Genomic DNA, 15042 nt, shown 5'->3' with positions numbered 1-15042 from the left:
CGAGGAGAACCAAAGCTCTGTGCTGAGCACATTAGGACTCAATGGGGACGGAAAGAAGGAGACAACACAGAGCATAAACATAAACAGGGTTAGGCAGGTGGGAGATACAACTGGGAGAGCCATTCCAGCCATCAAGGAGGCTGACATGATGCAATCCCACGGCTCCGCTTGATGCCACGCCGGTCTCCTGGTGTGGGGCATCACGCAAGTGCCAGGGTTTGTGTGCTCTTGAAATAACCATAGAGTTCAATCCTCAAAACAGGCAGGCACAGCAGCCAATGAGGGGCCTGAGCGTGACGTCACGGCAACCTGTGGCGACACCGCCTTCCCTCCAACGCCGGCCACGTCTTCCACCGCAAACAGGACCACAATATAAATTCCATCCACACTGGAGGGAATGAGAAGAGGGCAGAAACCCGGAGCCCAGCCCCGGGCACTGAAGCCGCATGCCCGCAGGGCAGCTGTCCCTCAACAGTAGCTGTGCGTCTGCCCCTCTGTGTACACGGTCCAACTCGGGCCCAGGTAGCACCCGGAGGAGGGAGAGCCTTCCCTCCTTTCCACATTGCCGTACTGCGGGGGAGACTCGTCCAGCTTCCGCAGAGAGGCTGGGGGTGCAGACGCCTGGCTCCCCGGGCGGGCAGGGGGTCCGTCGTAGGTGATGATCGGCTCTGGGCCGTAGGGGGCACGGCCCCAACAGGCTGAGGGCGGGCGGTAGAACTGCAAGACCGTGCGGCTGCACGGCAAAACATCCATGAGCGGGTGGTACTGTCCAGGGGGAGGACAGCCCCAGCCAAGCCTCTGCTTCTGAGGCAACGGGGGTCTGCTGTGGTGGGAGAGGGTCTGGGGAGCCCCTGGGTCAGAATGGCTGCGGGGGTGAGCGCTTTCGGGGGGAGGGGAGGGAGTGGGGGTGACGGAGGGAGGCTCGGGGAAGGGGATGTTAACGTAAATGGGCTCCTGCCGGGTCACTGCAGGAGGAGTGGGCTGAGGAGGCATCCGGGCATTCTTTAAGATGGGCTGGAGGGAAGAAGGGGCAGGAGGCGGGTAGGGCTGGCGCCACGGCCTCTCAAACACACCATAGGAGGCGTTGAAGGTGGCTAAGTATTCAGGGGGTGGGCAGGACGGCCAGGGCCGCACCAAGCCGGGGTAAGCCGGAGGCTCCCCCACAATCTCATAGTAGAGATTCTCATGCTCCATCTGGGGAGGGGGTGTCCCATTGATTCCCGCCTGAGAGGAAACCGGGAAGCGCCCACGGTGTCGGAGATGGTCCGGGACATACGCCTGGAAAGGGGGAGGCCGGCTTTTGAGGGACCAGTGGCCAGGGGCAAGTGGGAAGTGCAGAGGCGGTGGGGGCTTGGGTGGGGCAGGGGACTGGCTGGGCAACAGGTAGGAGTCGTGGGGCTGGCGAGTGGCAGGATAGGGGGCAGACGCAGAAGGCGGCTGGCGGTGAAAAGTGTAGGCAGCCCGCGAAGCAGGGGACTGAGAGGAGGGATGGTAGGAGTCTGAGAAGGAATGCAGCTTTGAGTCTCTCTGTGTTATGTCAGTAAGGACCCTCCGGCAGGGAGAAAAGGAGTCGGAGCTTCCCAAGGGGGATGTCTGGTTGACTGAGACCTGCGGCAAGAGAAGGAGAGGAAGATAAACAGTGAGGACTAGTAACACCTTCCACAGATTGGCATGCATCATATGACCTTCCTATACATGACCTTTATTCCCAGTGGCTTTCAAACAAACATTCCATTCTTCCCTCTGCTGCAACATAAGAAACAGCCATTGCAGCAGGTTTGAGGTCAGAGAGTAAAGTGATAGTTAGGTCTTCTCCCACAATGATCCAGAGTTTCCCCAAGATATTTCTGTGCTTAAATCAGAAAATAAAAAACAGCAACATACTCCCCTCACATACTGGAAAATGTACATTTCTGGACTCTAGCTCCCAATTGCAATTTACCAGTACAGTGGTGCCTCGACTTAGGAACTTAATTGGTTCCGGAACTACAGTCGTAAATCGAAAGAAAAAAATCACCAAAAAAAAACACCAACCCCACAACACTGCAAGACCTATAGGAAACGTGATTAATCCATTCCGGCTGAAGGGAAAGAAAAGAAAAGAAAAGCAAACAAACCGTGCAAGACCTTTCAGAAAAGTGATTAATCCATTCTGGCCAGAGGGAGGGAAAAGGAAAGCAAACAAACAGTGCAAGACCCTTTGGAAATGCAAAAAAAAAAAAAGCGCAAAGCAAAAAAGCAAACAAACCCTGCAAGACCCATCGGAAATGGGGGAGAAAACCCAAACAACAAACAAACCCTGCAAGACCCATCACAGCATAGAAACATGATCCCACCACCCAGCCCAAAACCAGGCTGCAAAACCCACCCAGAACAGTTTTTAAATAGTAGAAAGCAGCACCTTACCTTACCAGTCCAAAGCCTCCTCTGATCACACTCACTCTCTAACCGTTGGGGCAAAAGAGCTACAAAGAAACAGCCTCTTCGCCACAAACAGTTAGCAATTTGAATTCCCTGCCCTTTTCCCATGCCTTTTTTCTGGTTGTAACTCGAAGTTCCGGTCGCAAGTAGAAGCAAAATTTTGCGGCCAGAGCTGGTCGTAACTCGAAGTGGTCATATGTCTGGACACTCATAAGTCGAGGCACCACCGTATGGCCATTGAAACCCCCCCCCCCAAATAGCTGGAGAACCAGAACACAACATTCCTAAGCTCTGTGTAATCTCCTTCCCTCATGATGCGCCAATAAAAATACAATAGCAAAATCACGGGGGGTGGGGGGGATACCAAAATCTGCCCTCCCACCCCCTGGGATGGTCAGCTCAGCCCTACCCCGGCACCTTCCACGCCCATCCCTCACCTGGCTTGCTCCTGGGTGGTCGTGGCCCTGGCTGCCCACAGTCCGGCCCCTGGCCTGCCCCTGCAGGGTGGAAGGACTGAGGGGCTTGGGGTTGGGCCGCACCATGGAGTAGAGCGCCCGGGCCTCGCTCGTCAGCTCTCCCGCCTTGCACTCTAGAGACAGGGAGCGTCGGAAGTGCGTCCGAGGTTCCCGTTGTCGGAGGGCGGCCTGTCGCTTCTGCTGCAGGGCCACCTGGTGAGCGCTTTCTGCCAAGGCCAGGGCCATCAACCGAGCAGGGTTCTTCGGAGGAGGAGGAGGAGGAATATGTCGCAGCACGGACAGCGTGCCAGGGGATGCGGGATCTACCTCAGACTTTGGACCTAATTATGAGGGGGAAAAGAGAAAGGAGAGAGACAGAACTATCAGAGCCGGCCCTACCGCTAGGGAAGATGGAGCAGCCTTCCTAGGAAGAAGTGTACTAGGGCTTATTTCCAACACAATGTAGGAAATATTCCTTTTTGGGGATGGAATTGCAACTCCCCAAATCCCAGCGCCTAAGTGGGTAACAGCCATGGTCAATGAGGGATGCTGGGAACTGTAGTTCAAAAATGGTTCCCGTCTCTGATTCTGAGTTGGACCCCTGAGAAGTCGCTAGAGAGGCTCTTCTATCTCCACACGGTGAGAAAAGGATACTTCTACTTTGTGAAACACATTAGGTATCACTGTATTTTTGACCCTGGAATGAGGCCTTGTTTCTACCTCCCACTGTCTCCCCTTCCCATCCTCAGAACCTCGACCATGGGGTACCAAACATCGGAAACAGCCTTAATAGTTAGGAAGTTTTTCTTGATATTCAGCCGAAATCTGGCTTCTTGTAATTTGAACTGATTGTTGCACGTCCTCTGCTCTGGGACGATTGAGAACAGATACTGCCCCTCTTCTGTATGACCGCCTTTCAAGTAGTATTTGAAAAGTGCGATCATATCTCTCCTCAGTCTTCTTTTCTCAAGGCTAAACATGCCCAGTTCTTTCAGTCTGGTTTCCAGCCCTCCAATCATCCTTGTTGCCCTCCTCTAACCTGTTCCATTTTATCGCCATCTTTTTTAAAGCGCAATGTCCAGAACTGGACATACGACAGGAGAGGAGGCCTAACCGGTGCTGAATTCAAGAATTAAGGACTAACAAGGATGATTTGTAATAAACTGTAGGGAGACTGTACTGATGTCATGCCGCAGATAAAGTGGGCCGGTGTCTATGGAAACGTACGCCAAACCAAGCTTCACAGTCCCTAACACGTCACAAGCGTCTTTGCTTGGCAGACCGCCACACCCACCCCAGAAGAAAATAAGATGGTATTTACTGTGCGGAGATGTGGAGCCTTTGGCTTGCGTGATCTTGCAGCGGACTTCGCGTTCACAGCTGTCGCTGAGTTGCCCACCTGCAGCGCACAGCAGCATGGAGATCATGTGCGGAGGGGAGCCGCACACATTCAGTCCCCGCTCCTCACCAATGGTGAACATTTCCAGCACCTTGTCTGGCAGGGAGACGGGCAGTGGCTCTGGCGTGTCCTTGCTGATCGTTGGGGCTGAGCAAGGCGAGAGGGCCCCCGCTGGGCTTGGCGAGCTGGAGTCGTCCGACAGCGAGGACCGCCGGGCGGGAGGGCTGCACTGGAAGGTCAGTGGGTCAAAGTCCAAGCCGCGGAGACCCGGCGGGCTCAGTTCCAGTTCGGAGTCGAGCTCCGAGTCCCCCTCCAGCCAGGAGGAGCGGCGCCGGGCAACCATGTCGACCGTCCCGACGGCCAAGCTCTCGCCGCGGCCGGACACGGAGGACGCCAGGGAAGAACAGGAGCGGCACGGCTTGAGGGTGGGGAAGGCATCGCTGCTGGAGTGGGGGCGTCGTAGGCAGGGCAGCTTGGGCAAACCTAGGCAAGGAGACCCAGAAGGGGGGAGGAATCACAAAAATTAAAGATATGTAACAGGCACAAGCAACTTCAGTGGGCCATATTTTCACCCCTAGAGATAGCAAATAGGCCCAAAAATGGGGGGGGGGAATCAAAACAAGAAGTTAGTAGATGTCCACACCCAGTTTTAATTTTGACTTTGGGGTTTTTTTATGGGGGGGAAGAGGGTATGGGGCAGCACTGCAGTCAAAACTAGTGTGCCAGCTGCATCTGTTCCTGGAGAGGTCTGATCCATTCATGGTGATACATGCCTTAGTTCCATCCCAGCTGGATTACAGTCAGGTGCTCTATGAGGGGCTGCCTTCAGAAAGGGTTCAGAAAGTCCTGGAGGTCCAAAACGCTGCAGGCAGAGTGCTAACTGGGACTGCTCACAGGGATCAAACAGCCCCTTTGCTGCAGTAGCGCCACTGACTGCCGATCCATTTCTGAACACAATTCAAAATGCTGGTTTTAACCCATAAAGCCCTTTGCTGTCCTTCGGCGAGCAGGCAAAGACCTTTCTCTGCAGGCAGGCTTTCCCTCGGGGACCGGCTTTAAAACAGAATGGTTTGTATTTTTGTTGCTTTTAAATCTGTTTTAGTAATGTGTTTACCAAACCTTTTTAATATACTGTTTATTTAATTCTTTTAAAATATTTGATTCATTTACCATTGTTAGCTTTTAATATTGTGTTTTTGGCAATGTAAGCTGCCTTGAGTCCTTTTTTAGGAGAAAGGTGGGGTAAATATATTTTTAAATAAATAAACAAACAAACGCAGAAAGCCTGCTGTTCATGCAATCCCTTTTGAAAGGGAAAAGCCAGCACTGATGGTGACAGTCCACGTGGCTGCCAAAACCCTCCTATTTACGTGGCCCAGCACGGGGTGGAGCTGCCACTATAGGTCCTGCGCCTCAGGCGGCATGCTGCTGCCAGGGACAACCTGGTGCCACAGATTCTGCTCTGTACCCCTTAAGGTGGTCTTTACATCCCATGGAGGAGACCGATCTGATGTCCACAGTGAGGTAAAATTAAACCGCCGATCGAGCTAGCTTTTCGGGCCGGGTGCCATTTTCTTCCCCTCACACAGCAAAATGTCTGCAGCCAGCCCAGTTTATTACCTGCCATGCTGGCCTGTGATGTCAGGGATTCCTCACTCTTGGCCGATCGGAGGGTGACTGACTCCACCTGCCCCCCTAGAGACAGAAAGAACAAAAGAACAGGTTTAGGTATGACACTTCTCCCTTCGACAACACTGGGGTTAGGGGCACCTGACCCCTATGTATTTCAAAAACTATGTATAACTCTTATGCTCTGTCATACGTAACAACAAAGCATAAACAGTTGATTCTCTCTCTCTCTCTCTCTCTCTCTTACACACACACACACACACTTTTCCCCCAACCCTCCCAGGATACCCCAGTACCCTTCCCAGGTGCCACATGGAGCTGCCATGACAGGAGAGGGGGCCCAGCCAGGCCGCCCCCGTAAGACCAGGGGCTACTGCACTGCCAACAGCAGCGCCGTAGGTAAACCCGAGACTCACCTTTCTCAAGCCACTTCCTGGGGACAAAAAGCAGCACGGTATTTATTGAATATTTATTTATTCATTCATTCATTTATTCATTCATTTTTTAAAAGTGTATAACCAAAACCAAGCTTCTTAGGTCCGTGCAATTCAAGGGAGAAGTGTACGTACTAACATTTCTGTCTAGACTCTCCTCTAATGCAGTGGTTCCCAGCCTTGGGTCCCCAGATATTCTTGAACCGCAACTTCCAGAAATCCTGGCCAGCACAGCTAGCCGTAAAGGTTTCTGGGAGTTTCAGTCCAAGAACATCTGAGGACTCAAAGCTGGGAATCACTGTTCTAATGAGTTCTTCAGTTGTCAGAAATGGCTGTCCTCCTCCTCCTCCTTTATCCTCACAGCACATCTGTGATGCAGGATAGGGAGAAAGAGAGAGGGAGTGACCAGCCGAAGTTCAGCCAAGCGATTGTCATGCCTTAGAGAGAACTGCAATGAGGACATATCCAAAATCTCAATCCAACGTTCTAGCCATCACACCATAATAATGGCTCATTATTATTATCCCTTTGAAAAGGGCCATAGCCAAGCTCAAAATCCCACCTCCAATCCTCTGCTGAGATTTTATCCACTTACCATTGGGATAAACATAAAGGCACAGAAGGTTGTCTTCAGCCTATTTGTAAAATCTCTCCCTCTCCTCAGCACACATGCAATTTGGTGTCTAGTATAGAACTGAACATCAGTATGTCTCAGCTTCCTTTTTAAAAGAAGTCTAGCCCTCAAGGGTGCTGAGATAAGCCTGAAATTGCATGGGAGTGTTTGATAAAATCTCAGAAACCAGAGGCGCAGGCCTATTACTTACTCTCCCCACAGCTGTCAGAAACAGGACAAATTATGCAAAACATGCTGATAACAATGTAAATTTGATTTGTTTTCACAATCTGTTAGAGACAAATCCTGGATTTTCTCAGTACAGATTTAGGGGTTTCAACAAAGAGTAAAGCAACCCTCCAGTGGTACTAAACAGCAAGAACGTCAGTAGGTGGATAGAAAATTACTGATAAAATCCAGAATTTGCAAATTAAATACAACAGAAAATGTGTTGGAAGTGTGCAAGATCATTACTTTTGTAAGTGATTCATCCAAAAGAAGACTAAAGGTAAGTTGTGGATTTTGGAATTTCTTCAATGGATCAGCAGAAATTCAAGCATATTATTACATCTTAACATTTTACAAAAACGGTGTCTTTCTTCCCAAAAAGCTCATTGTTTGTAGACTTAGTGCTCTTCTTTCAGTCTGATCTGCACAACGATCTTAAGGCAGACCTGGGCAAAGTCTGGCCTGTGGGCCGCATACGGCCCACAAGCTGCTCCTGTCCAGCCCGCCCATCACCGTCGCCACTGAATGAGCCACAGCTCCAGCCATCCAGCACGGCAGTAAGCAAAACTCATGAGATCCAATGCTGGGATCTCGCAAGTTTTGACTGTTACTCTGGAGCCACAGGCTCCACAGCCTGTGGCTCAAGAGGCCGGAAGCGATCCTTGCGCAGGCGACGTGATGCGTCATCACGTTGCCTGCACGGGATAGAAGACAGTTGGAGAGGAAGGCCACAGGGGAACGGAGGACAGGTGAGTTCGCTCAGTGTCGGGGGTTTTTTCTCCCCCCCTGCCCCCGAAGACAGTTCAGATTTTTCGTGTGCCCCCCTATAGAAAGGTGCCCACCACTGTCTTAAGGGGTAAGGTAAAGGTAAAGGTTCCCCTTGACAACTGTTGTCCAGTTGTGTTCGATTCTAGGGGGCGGTGCTCATCCCCACTTCCAAGCCATAGAGCCAGCGTTTTGTCCGAAGACAATCTTCCGTGGTCACATGGCCAGTGCGACTTAGACACGGAACACCGTTACCTTCCCACCGAGGTGGTCCCTACTGATCTACTTGCATTTGCACGCTTTCGAACCGCTAGGTTGGCGGGAGCTGGGACAAGCGACGGGCGCTCACTCCGTCGCGTGGATTCGATCTTACGACTGCTTGGTCTTCTGACCCCGCAGCACAGGCTTTTGCGGTTTAGCCCGCAGCGCCACCACGTCTTAAGGGGTAGGATATGTTAAACAGTACTGACAGAAATATACTAAGTCTGTCTTCATGGCCAGGAAAAAGAGCTGAATTCTGGCCACCCAGTCTGAACTAGGAGTGGCTATCAGCCCTTTTTTTTAAGGACCACATTCCCTTTGAGATAATCTGTGAGGAGTTAGATACTTGTGGTAGGTAGAGCCAAAATCAAAAGTGGGTGCAAAAATCTCTTCATATCCTGCAGCACTAAACAGTCCTTCTGAAATCTGAAACCATTAAAGTGGTTTCGGGGAAGAACCTAGTCCTCACCCACCAACTCCTCATGACTTCAGTGATGTGAGCAGTGATGCCAATAAAGAGGAGATACTCTCACTGGCATATAGGTTCCGGCACGAGATTTTAAAAATCTGGGTTCTTATTCCTGTGTAGGGCCTATTCAAAGCCACCTTCACCTCTTCCAGGGGATCACGAGAGCAGGTTTGGCTCTTCCCTGCAACCATGTTCATGATTCCAGATGGTGTCTCTCTCTTTCTCCTAAATGCTGCCTTCTTTCCCTTTCGCTTTCTTGCCCTGACACCTTCTCTGCGCCTCGCCCTATTCAGTCACTGAAGAGCACTAAACGTACAGGGAGGGAGAGTAAACAAAACCTGCCTCTTCTTTCTCAAGGACTGAAGAGGAGAGACTCCTCAATCAGTAACTGTTGTCCACATGAGACAGAACACAAGGAAATCAAGTTCGTGTGGAGGGCTTTTGTGAATGATGATTGTCTCGCCTCTTTCGACCTGTTGTGCTGCACGAGCAAAGAATCCTCAAGAATTCTTTGGCTTGTGCTTGTGCAGAAGATCCGTTCATGACCTTGTTGTGGGATTTGTGTGTGCATGGGAAGACTATACACCTGTCTCCTTGTCTTATTAGAAGAAGTAAACAGGTCAGAGGAGAAGAGACACAAGGCCACCTGAAGCAGCAGCAGGTGCCACGTCCAGCTGATGGTTGCATCTCTCACCTGGCAGGGATTCTCCAAGTCCAAAAAGCTCTCCAAGGCGATGCGACTTCTTACGGAATGTGACCGGTGCTTTGCCAAGAGCAAAGAAGGCTTTCCATCCAGGCCCTGATGTTTTCCGCAACCTCCCATTACTTTCTGCCTTTTGCCTACAGAAAGAAGAAAAAGATCAGCACCCAGCCACCGGGACCTACGCAGCCCAGCCCCATGCCAGATGGCAGAAAGCTTGCCCGGCTGCCTCTTAGCTAAAACAGACTGAACATACTCCCAGTGGCACATCAGTTGCCATAAGATCACTGCACAGAACAACGATACAGCTGGTGTGGTAGTGGAAGCAGGACTCAAAGAGTCAAAGCACTGGCGCTTTTCGATTGGCAGGGACGAAGACATCATCTGCCATGACCCTTAGTCATCTCTGCATTCTCTGAGGTTAGCTGCATTGCTCTTGTCAGTTATCGGGGGCTGGGATGGATTTTGCCAGGAACAATGCATTCCTATGATCTGTCCCTCCTGTAATGTGTAAAGCATTTTCTTATGCTTTGAGTTCATGTCCTGCAGCGACAGAGGTGCGTATCTGGCAGAATGCTTTCTTCCAGCGAGAACTGCCTACCCTATTTGTTCGCCCCAGGCTGGATGTCTGAGGGTGCTGACCCCAAAGGGAGTCCAAGAGGGAGAAAACAAGGAAATGGGCCTTCTCAGCAGTTGCACCCCAACTCTGGAACCAACTACCCCTGGATATCCACCAGGCCTCCTCGCTGGTAACTTTGTGAAGACAGGCATTTTATTCCATTCTGCCAATGGAATCCCGATGAAATTACCAACCAGCAAGATGATCACGCCACGACTTTAAATGCTTAAAGGTGTAAATGTTTAAATCTTTGTGCCATTTTAATACGTTTCATTATGCTGAATTTATTTTTGTATTTGTAGTGATGTTGTTGTTGTCTTATGCTGTGTTGTAAACCACCCCGAGCGGCCGCTGGCTAGATCAGAGGTACATAAATTAAACAAAATTAAAAATTTTAAAACTGGCTTTACAAAAGACCTACTGATGGTGAATACGGAAGTGGCTAGATTTGTTGACATAGAACAATGCAGACACCTGGATTTAGGTTTTTTTTAAAAAAACTTTTCTTTTGGATGTGCAAAACAGACTGCTATAATGAGCCTGTACTTCAAAATTTACCACCACACAGACATTCAGGGTCAAACAAAGGACCAATTTAATCCCTCGTCCTGTTTTCAGGGGTTGTCCAGATGCCACTGGAAGCTTACAAGCAGAGCATCAAAGTCAATTCATTACATTGTCACTTGGAATAAGAGGCGCACTGCCTCTGTACATGGAGGCCCCATTACCTGGTGTCTGGTGAACCTAATACGGCAGAGAATTTTCCTTGTCCCTGCGGATTGACGGATTCCTGCTTGGACTCTGACCTGCTGATCTTGCACAGGGCTTGAGTACGAGCCTGTGCTTCTTCCAGGGACAACAACCGAGTAGATGGGCAGCTGACCAGCTGGGATTTGGGTCGGGGAAGGAAGCAGCGCCCTGTGGGAAGAGACAGATTATGAGCATGCTGACACTGGCTGCCTCAAACCCACATGCCAGAACAGGCAGGCATGCCCATGATTGTCCAGTCTCAGAAGCACACACTGTACAATGCTTAGTTGGGTCCCCAGATGTTGTTGGACTATAGCTCCCAAACTCCTTGACCACTGGACATGGTAGTAGAGGATTATAGATGTTCAGGTCTAGCAACATCTGTGGTCCCAAGTATGGAAACATCTGGCCTACAGCCTTGCTGAAGTATTTGCCTGAAAGTGCAACGGCTACATGTAGAAGGACAGTGCCCTTACAGTTCCATATCTGTCTGCCCCTTCTGTCTTGGTACCATTCATAGAAGGGAACCAGGTCACTTTATGCACATGTACTCAAATGCAAGGAGCACACGCTGCAGAACTCAAGATCTTGAGTCTCAGGATCCCTCACCACACAGATCATTTATTTTACATTTAAAATAATGTGAGCAGAACTGCTTCAGACTGCTTAGCATGACAAATTTAAACACTGAGGAAGCAGGCAGACTCAGGCATACAGCAGTGGAGCCAGTGTGTATACCTCTATGCCTACTTTGAGCCTGGACATGTTCAGGCAAACATCCAAAGAGGCCTGCGGTGTCTCATGGACACCACATCCTGCTGTACAGACAGTACAAGCAATAGCGCTACAGTCCAAAGGCAAAGAAGGGGAAACCCCCCACCCATAGATGACACTTCATATTTCCCCCCCCCCCATGAAATTAGGCCGGAAGACTTTGGTTTGAAGATTTTTAGAACAGCAGAGATGTCTGAAAAATGCCATCATTGTGTTTGGTAAAAATGGTTTTTATATTTTTTTCCTTCTTGGGTTGACCTCTTGAAGTTAGGGGAGATTCTGCAGGCCTGCAGCATGATTCACTTAAAACTGGGGGGGAAAGCTCACTGGGAAGAGAGTCGGCTAGCTTGATTCCATGATGTAAATAACATATCATCTTAGAATTGTAGAGCTAGAAGGGATCCTATAGATCATCAAGTGCAGTCCATGTCAAAGAGGCACAGTGAGAAACTGAATTCCCAACTGCTGTCTCTGCAGCCAGAGACCTAAGCCACTGAGCTGTCCAGCAGTATCTCTCTCCTCTGCCCCACAAGAACATGGTAGCAACTGGTTTTAAAATATTTGATAACTTAATTTTTTTTAAAAAAAAAGTAAAGCATACATATTTAAACAGGATAGGCAACTTCAGGTCTCAGAAATTCACATGCCCCCTGGAAATCTCAAGGGGGTGGAGCTGGGTCCACTGGCATCATCAGGTGTTTTTGAAACTGAAAAAAAGGCTTCTTATATACTGCAGGGACTATGGGGAAGAGTTGGAGCACATTCTCTGGCCCCTGTACTTGTTTTAAACTCAGGGAAACTTTTTCAAGACTGAAAGGAAACAGAAGTGACATCTGGTTTTGAAAAAATAATTCGCCTCCTTCTTTAGATGGGTCAGGTCCAACCTAAGGAGTGTCAAAATTGCTCCCCCCCTTCTCCCATGCCCCTAAAGGTCATGCTGAGCCTCTTAAAAGTAGAAAAATGTTGAGGGCGATGGGCAGCTCTGTGAGACAGCTGGCTGCAGAGCCAGAGGTTCAGAGTTTGATTCCTCACTATGCCTCCCTGACAGTGCCTGGACTCAGTGACCCCTAGGGACCCTTTTAGTTCTGCAGTTCTAAGATAATGATGACGATGATGAGTATTGTCAGGGGTCTCACATGGCCCGCAGGTCACATTTTACCCATCCATAGTAAAAAGCAAAGTGCACCTGCTGCTTTAAAAGAACAGCTCGCCCAAATTGCCAGGAGAGGACCAGAGTGGGGGGGAGGGGGCTGAGAAGGTGCATCCAGTTTCCGCTTACTGACAGGTATGCATCCCTCTCACACAAATGTAAAAGCAAACACACGCTGTAGGCAAAAAAATGTCTTGGGTGCCTTGTTAAATATTTGTTTGCCTGTTTAAAATTTTATAGCCTGCCTTTCTGCCCAGAGGCTTCCACAAGCAATGAGGGGGTATGTGTGTGACCTCCAGGTCAACAATTACAAATGCAGCAGTAAAACTGGTTGGTCTTCCCTCTCAGTTTTGCAAAGAATACAAATAAATATTTTTCAGAACTCCTAAAACGATCCTTTAGACCTCTGACCTCTGTGATAAATTGAACAGGGGAGTGGATTTCTGTTGCTATAGCAAGCCTGGGGAACATGGGAGTTTTTCTGGACATCCTGAAACGCCTGCCTCTTTCACTAGCCCTGGAATCAATGTCCTGTTCTGCACCCTTAGGCTTTTTTTTTAATGCACCTCTGAATATTCAGAACCTGGATTTTTGCAATGTTGAGGAAATGATTCCCCCCCCCCCAGAATGTTGTACTGGTAATGAAACGTTTTCATCAACCTCTGTCACGTTATCCAGGAACTATCTATAACATCCCGTAATGTGAATCAAATGCTTTTCCAGCACTTTTCAGAACATCTCCTTGGTAATCCATACCTGTTCTTTCCTGCTTACTTTCTCTACCTTTCTTTTTTAATCATGGAATCAGAATTGTTATTCCTTCCACTAGACATCTCTACACAGGGCACGATTAATGTATATATGGCATGCTTAACAGATAAGACCAGCTTTACCCTCACCCAACCCCTGTGCAGCTTGGGTCCAGACTATCTGAAGGATTGCACTATTCCATATAAGCCTCCCTCTTCTTATTTTATTTATTTATTGGACTTATATACCGCCCCATAGCGCTACAAGCACTCTCCGGGCGGTTTACAATTTTTAATTATACAGGCTACACATTGCCCCCCCCCAGCAAGCTGGGTACTCATTTTACCGACCTCGGAAGGATGGAAGGCTGAGTCAACCTTGAGCCGGCTACCTGGGATTTGAACCCCAGGTCATGAGCACAGTTTTAGCTGCAGTACAGCATTTTAACCACTGCGCCACGAGGCTCATCTTCTGGAAAGGTTCTTCTCTCAGTGATGATCATAGAACTACCTTTGGCAAGGGCACAAGATTGAGCATGTTCAATGGCTCTGCATTACACCAGGCTGTGGAATACACTGCCCTCATGAGCCATGTTGGCTTCCTCTCTCTTGCCTTTCCATTAACAGGCAAGGATTTTCCTTTTTTAGGCAAGCTTTCAGTTGACTCAAACGAGCAGGGGCCATTATGGGATGCGGACTACTCTGAATGGACAGGGTATGTTTTCAGTTGTATTTAAATGTAGTGGTAGTTTTACTATCATTATTTGTTAAACTGGTTTTTAATACTATATCATATTGTGGTTTTAACTATGGTTTTAATTCATTGTGAGCTACCCTGGACCCCTTACAGGGAGAAAGGCAGCAAATAACGTAACATAACATAACATAACATAACATAACATAACATAACATAACATAACATAATATAATATAATATAATATAATATAATATAATATAATATAATATAATATAATATAATATAATATAATATAAAGCGCCCATTTCAGGCAGCTTTTGAATGTCATGAACCACCTAGCAGATATGCTCTGATTTGTCTCCTTGTATCCAGCAGAGGGTAGGACCTGATGGCCTTGTAGGCCCCTTCCAACTTCAACTATTCTATGATTCTATGATTTCTATGAAAGGGCAGCAATTAGATGTTTATTGAATAAGAATAAGATAGGGAGAGATGCGTATAGGATTTTCTGTCTCAGGGGCCAACATAGTTTCTGGCGCGATGCTTTTTTGACCCATGCGTTGGGGCATCTTTTGCCACTTCACCATGAACCACAAGACGTCCTGGGTCAGCCACGTGATTGGAGGACGGGGCCCGATTCCTTTCCCAGCGCGCCTACCCCTTTGCCTTCCTGGTGCCTTTCCCAAGGGCTGACGTGGGTCTCTAGCCCTGCACAGATATTCAACCCTGCCTCTGCACAAATATGACCTTATAACCATCACAGGGGGGGAAACAGGGAAAGCCCCATGCCCTCTTCCCTGTGTCTGTCAACAGAGCTTGGAGATGATAGTTTACAGAACTACAGAATCCAGAATCTCCCAGCCTATGTGGGTGGTTGTCCTACTGCTGGGAGATACTGGATAATGGAGTGTAGAAAAGAAACACACAC

The 15042-nt window shown here is 48.9% G+C and overlaps 1 protein-coding gene across 1 annotated transcript in view; it reads right to left on the bottom strand.

Moving 5' to 3' along the window:
• Nucleotides 1-239: 239 nt before the first annotated feature.
• The window catches only part of ARHGAP33 (Rho GTPase activating protein 33), a 57654-nt gene continuing 42851 nt past the window's right edge, over nucleotides 240-15042 (bottom strand). The window contains exons 17-22 of the mRNA XM_072979449.2: nucleotides 10722-10911; nucleotides 9369-9514; nucleotides 5896-5970; nucleotides 4198-4758; nucleotides 2859-3217; nucleotides 240-1608 (exon numbers count right to left, since the gene is read on the bottom strand). Of these exons, the coding sequence (XP_072835550.2) occupies nucleotides 469-1608; nucleotides 2859-3217; nucleotides 4198-4758; nucleotides 5896-5970; nucleotides 9369-9514; nucleotides 10722-10911 (2471 nt within the window). The 3' untranslated portion in view covers nucleotides 240-468. The remainder of the gene's footprint in view (nucleotides 1609-2858; nucleotides 3218-4197; nucleotides 4759-5895; nucleotides 5971-9368; nucleotides 9515-10721; nucleotides 10912-15042) is intronic.

The sequence above is a fragment of the Pogona vitticeps genome, chromosome 9, assembly GCF_051106095.1.
Source record: "Pogona vitticeps strain Pit_001003342236 chromosome 9, PviZW2.1, whole genome shotgun sequence".
In the NCBI taxonomy this organism is placed as follows: Eukaryota; Metazoa; Chordata; class Lepidosauria; order Squamata; family Agamidae; genus Pogona; species Pogona vitticeps.
This window is presented reverse-complemented; position numbering and strand designations above follow the sequence as displayed.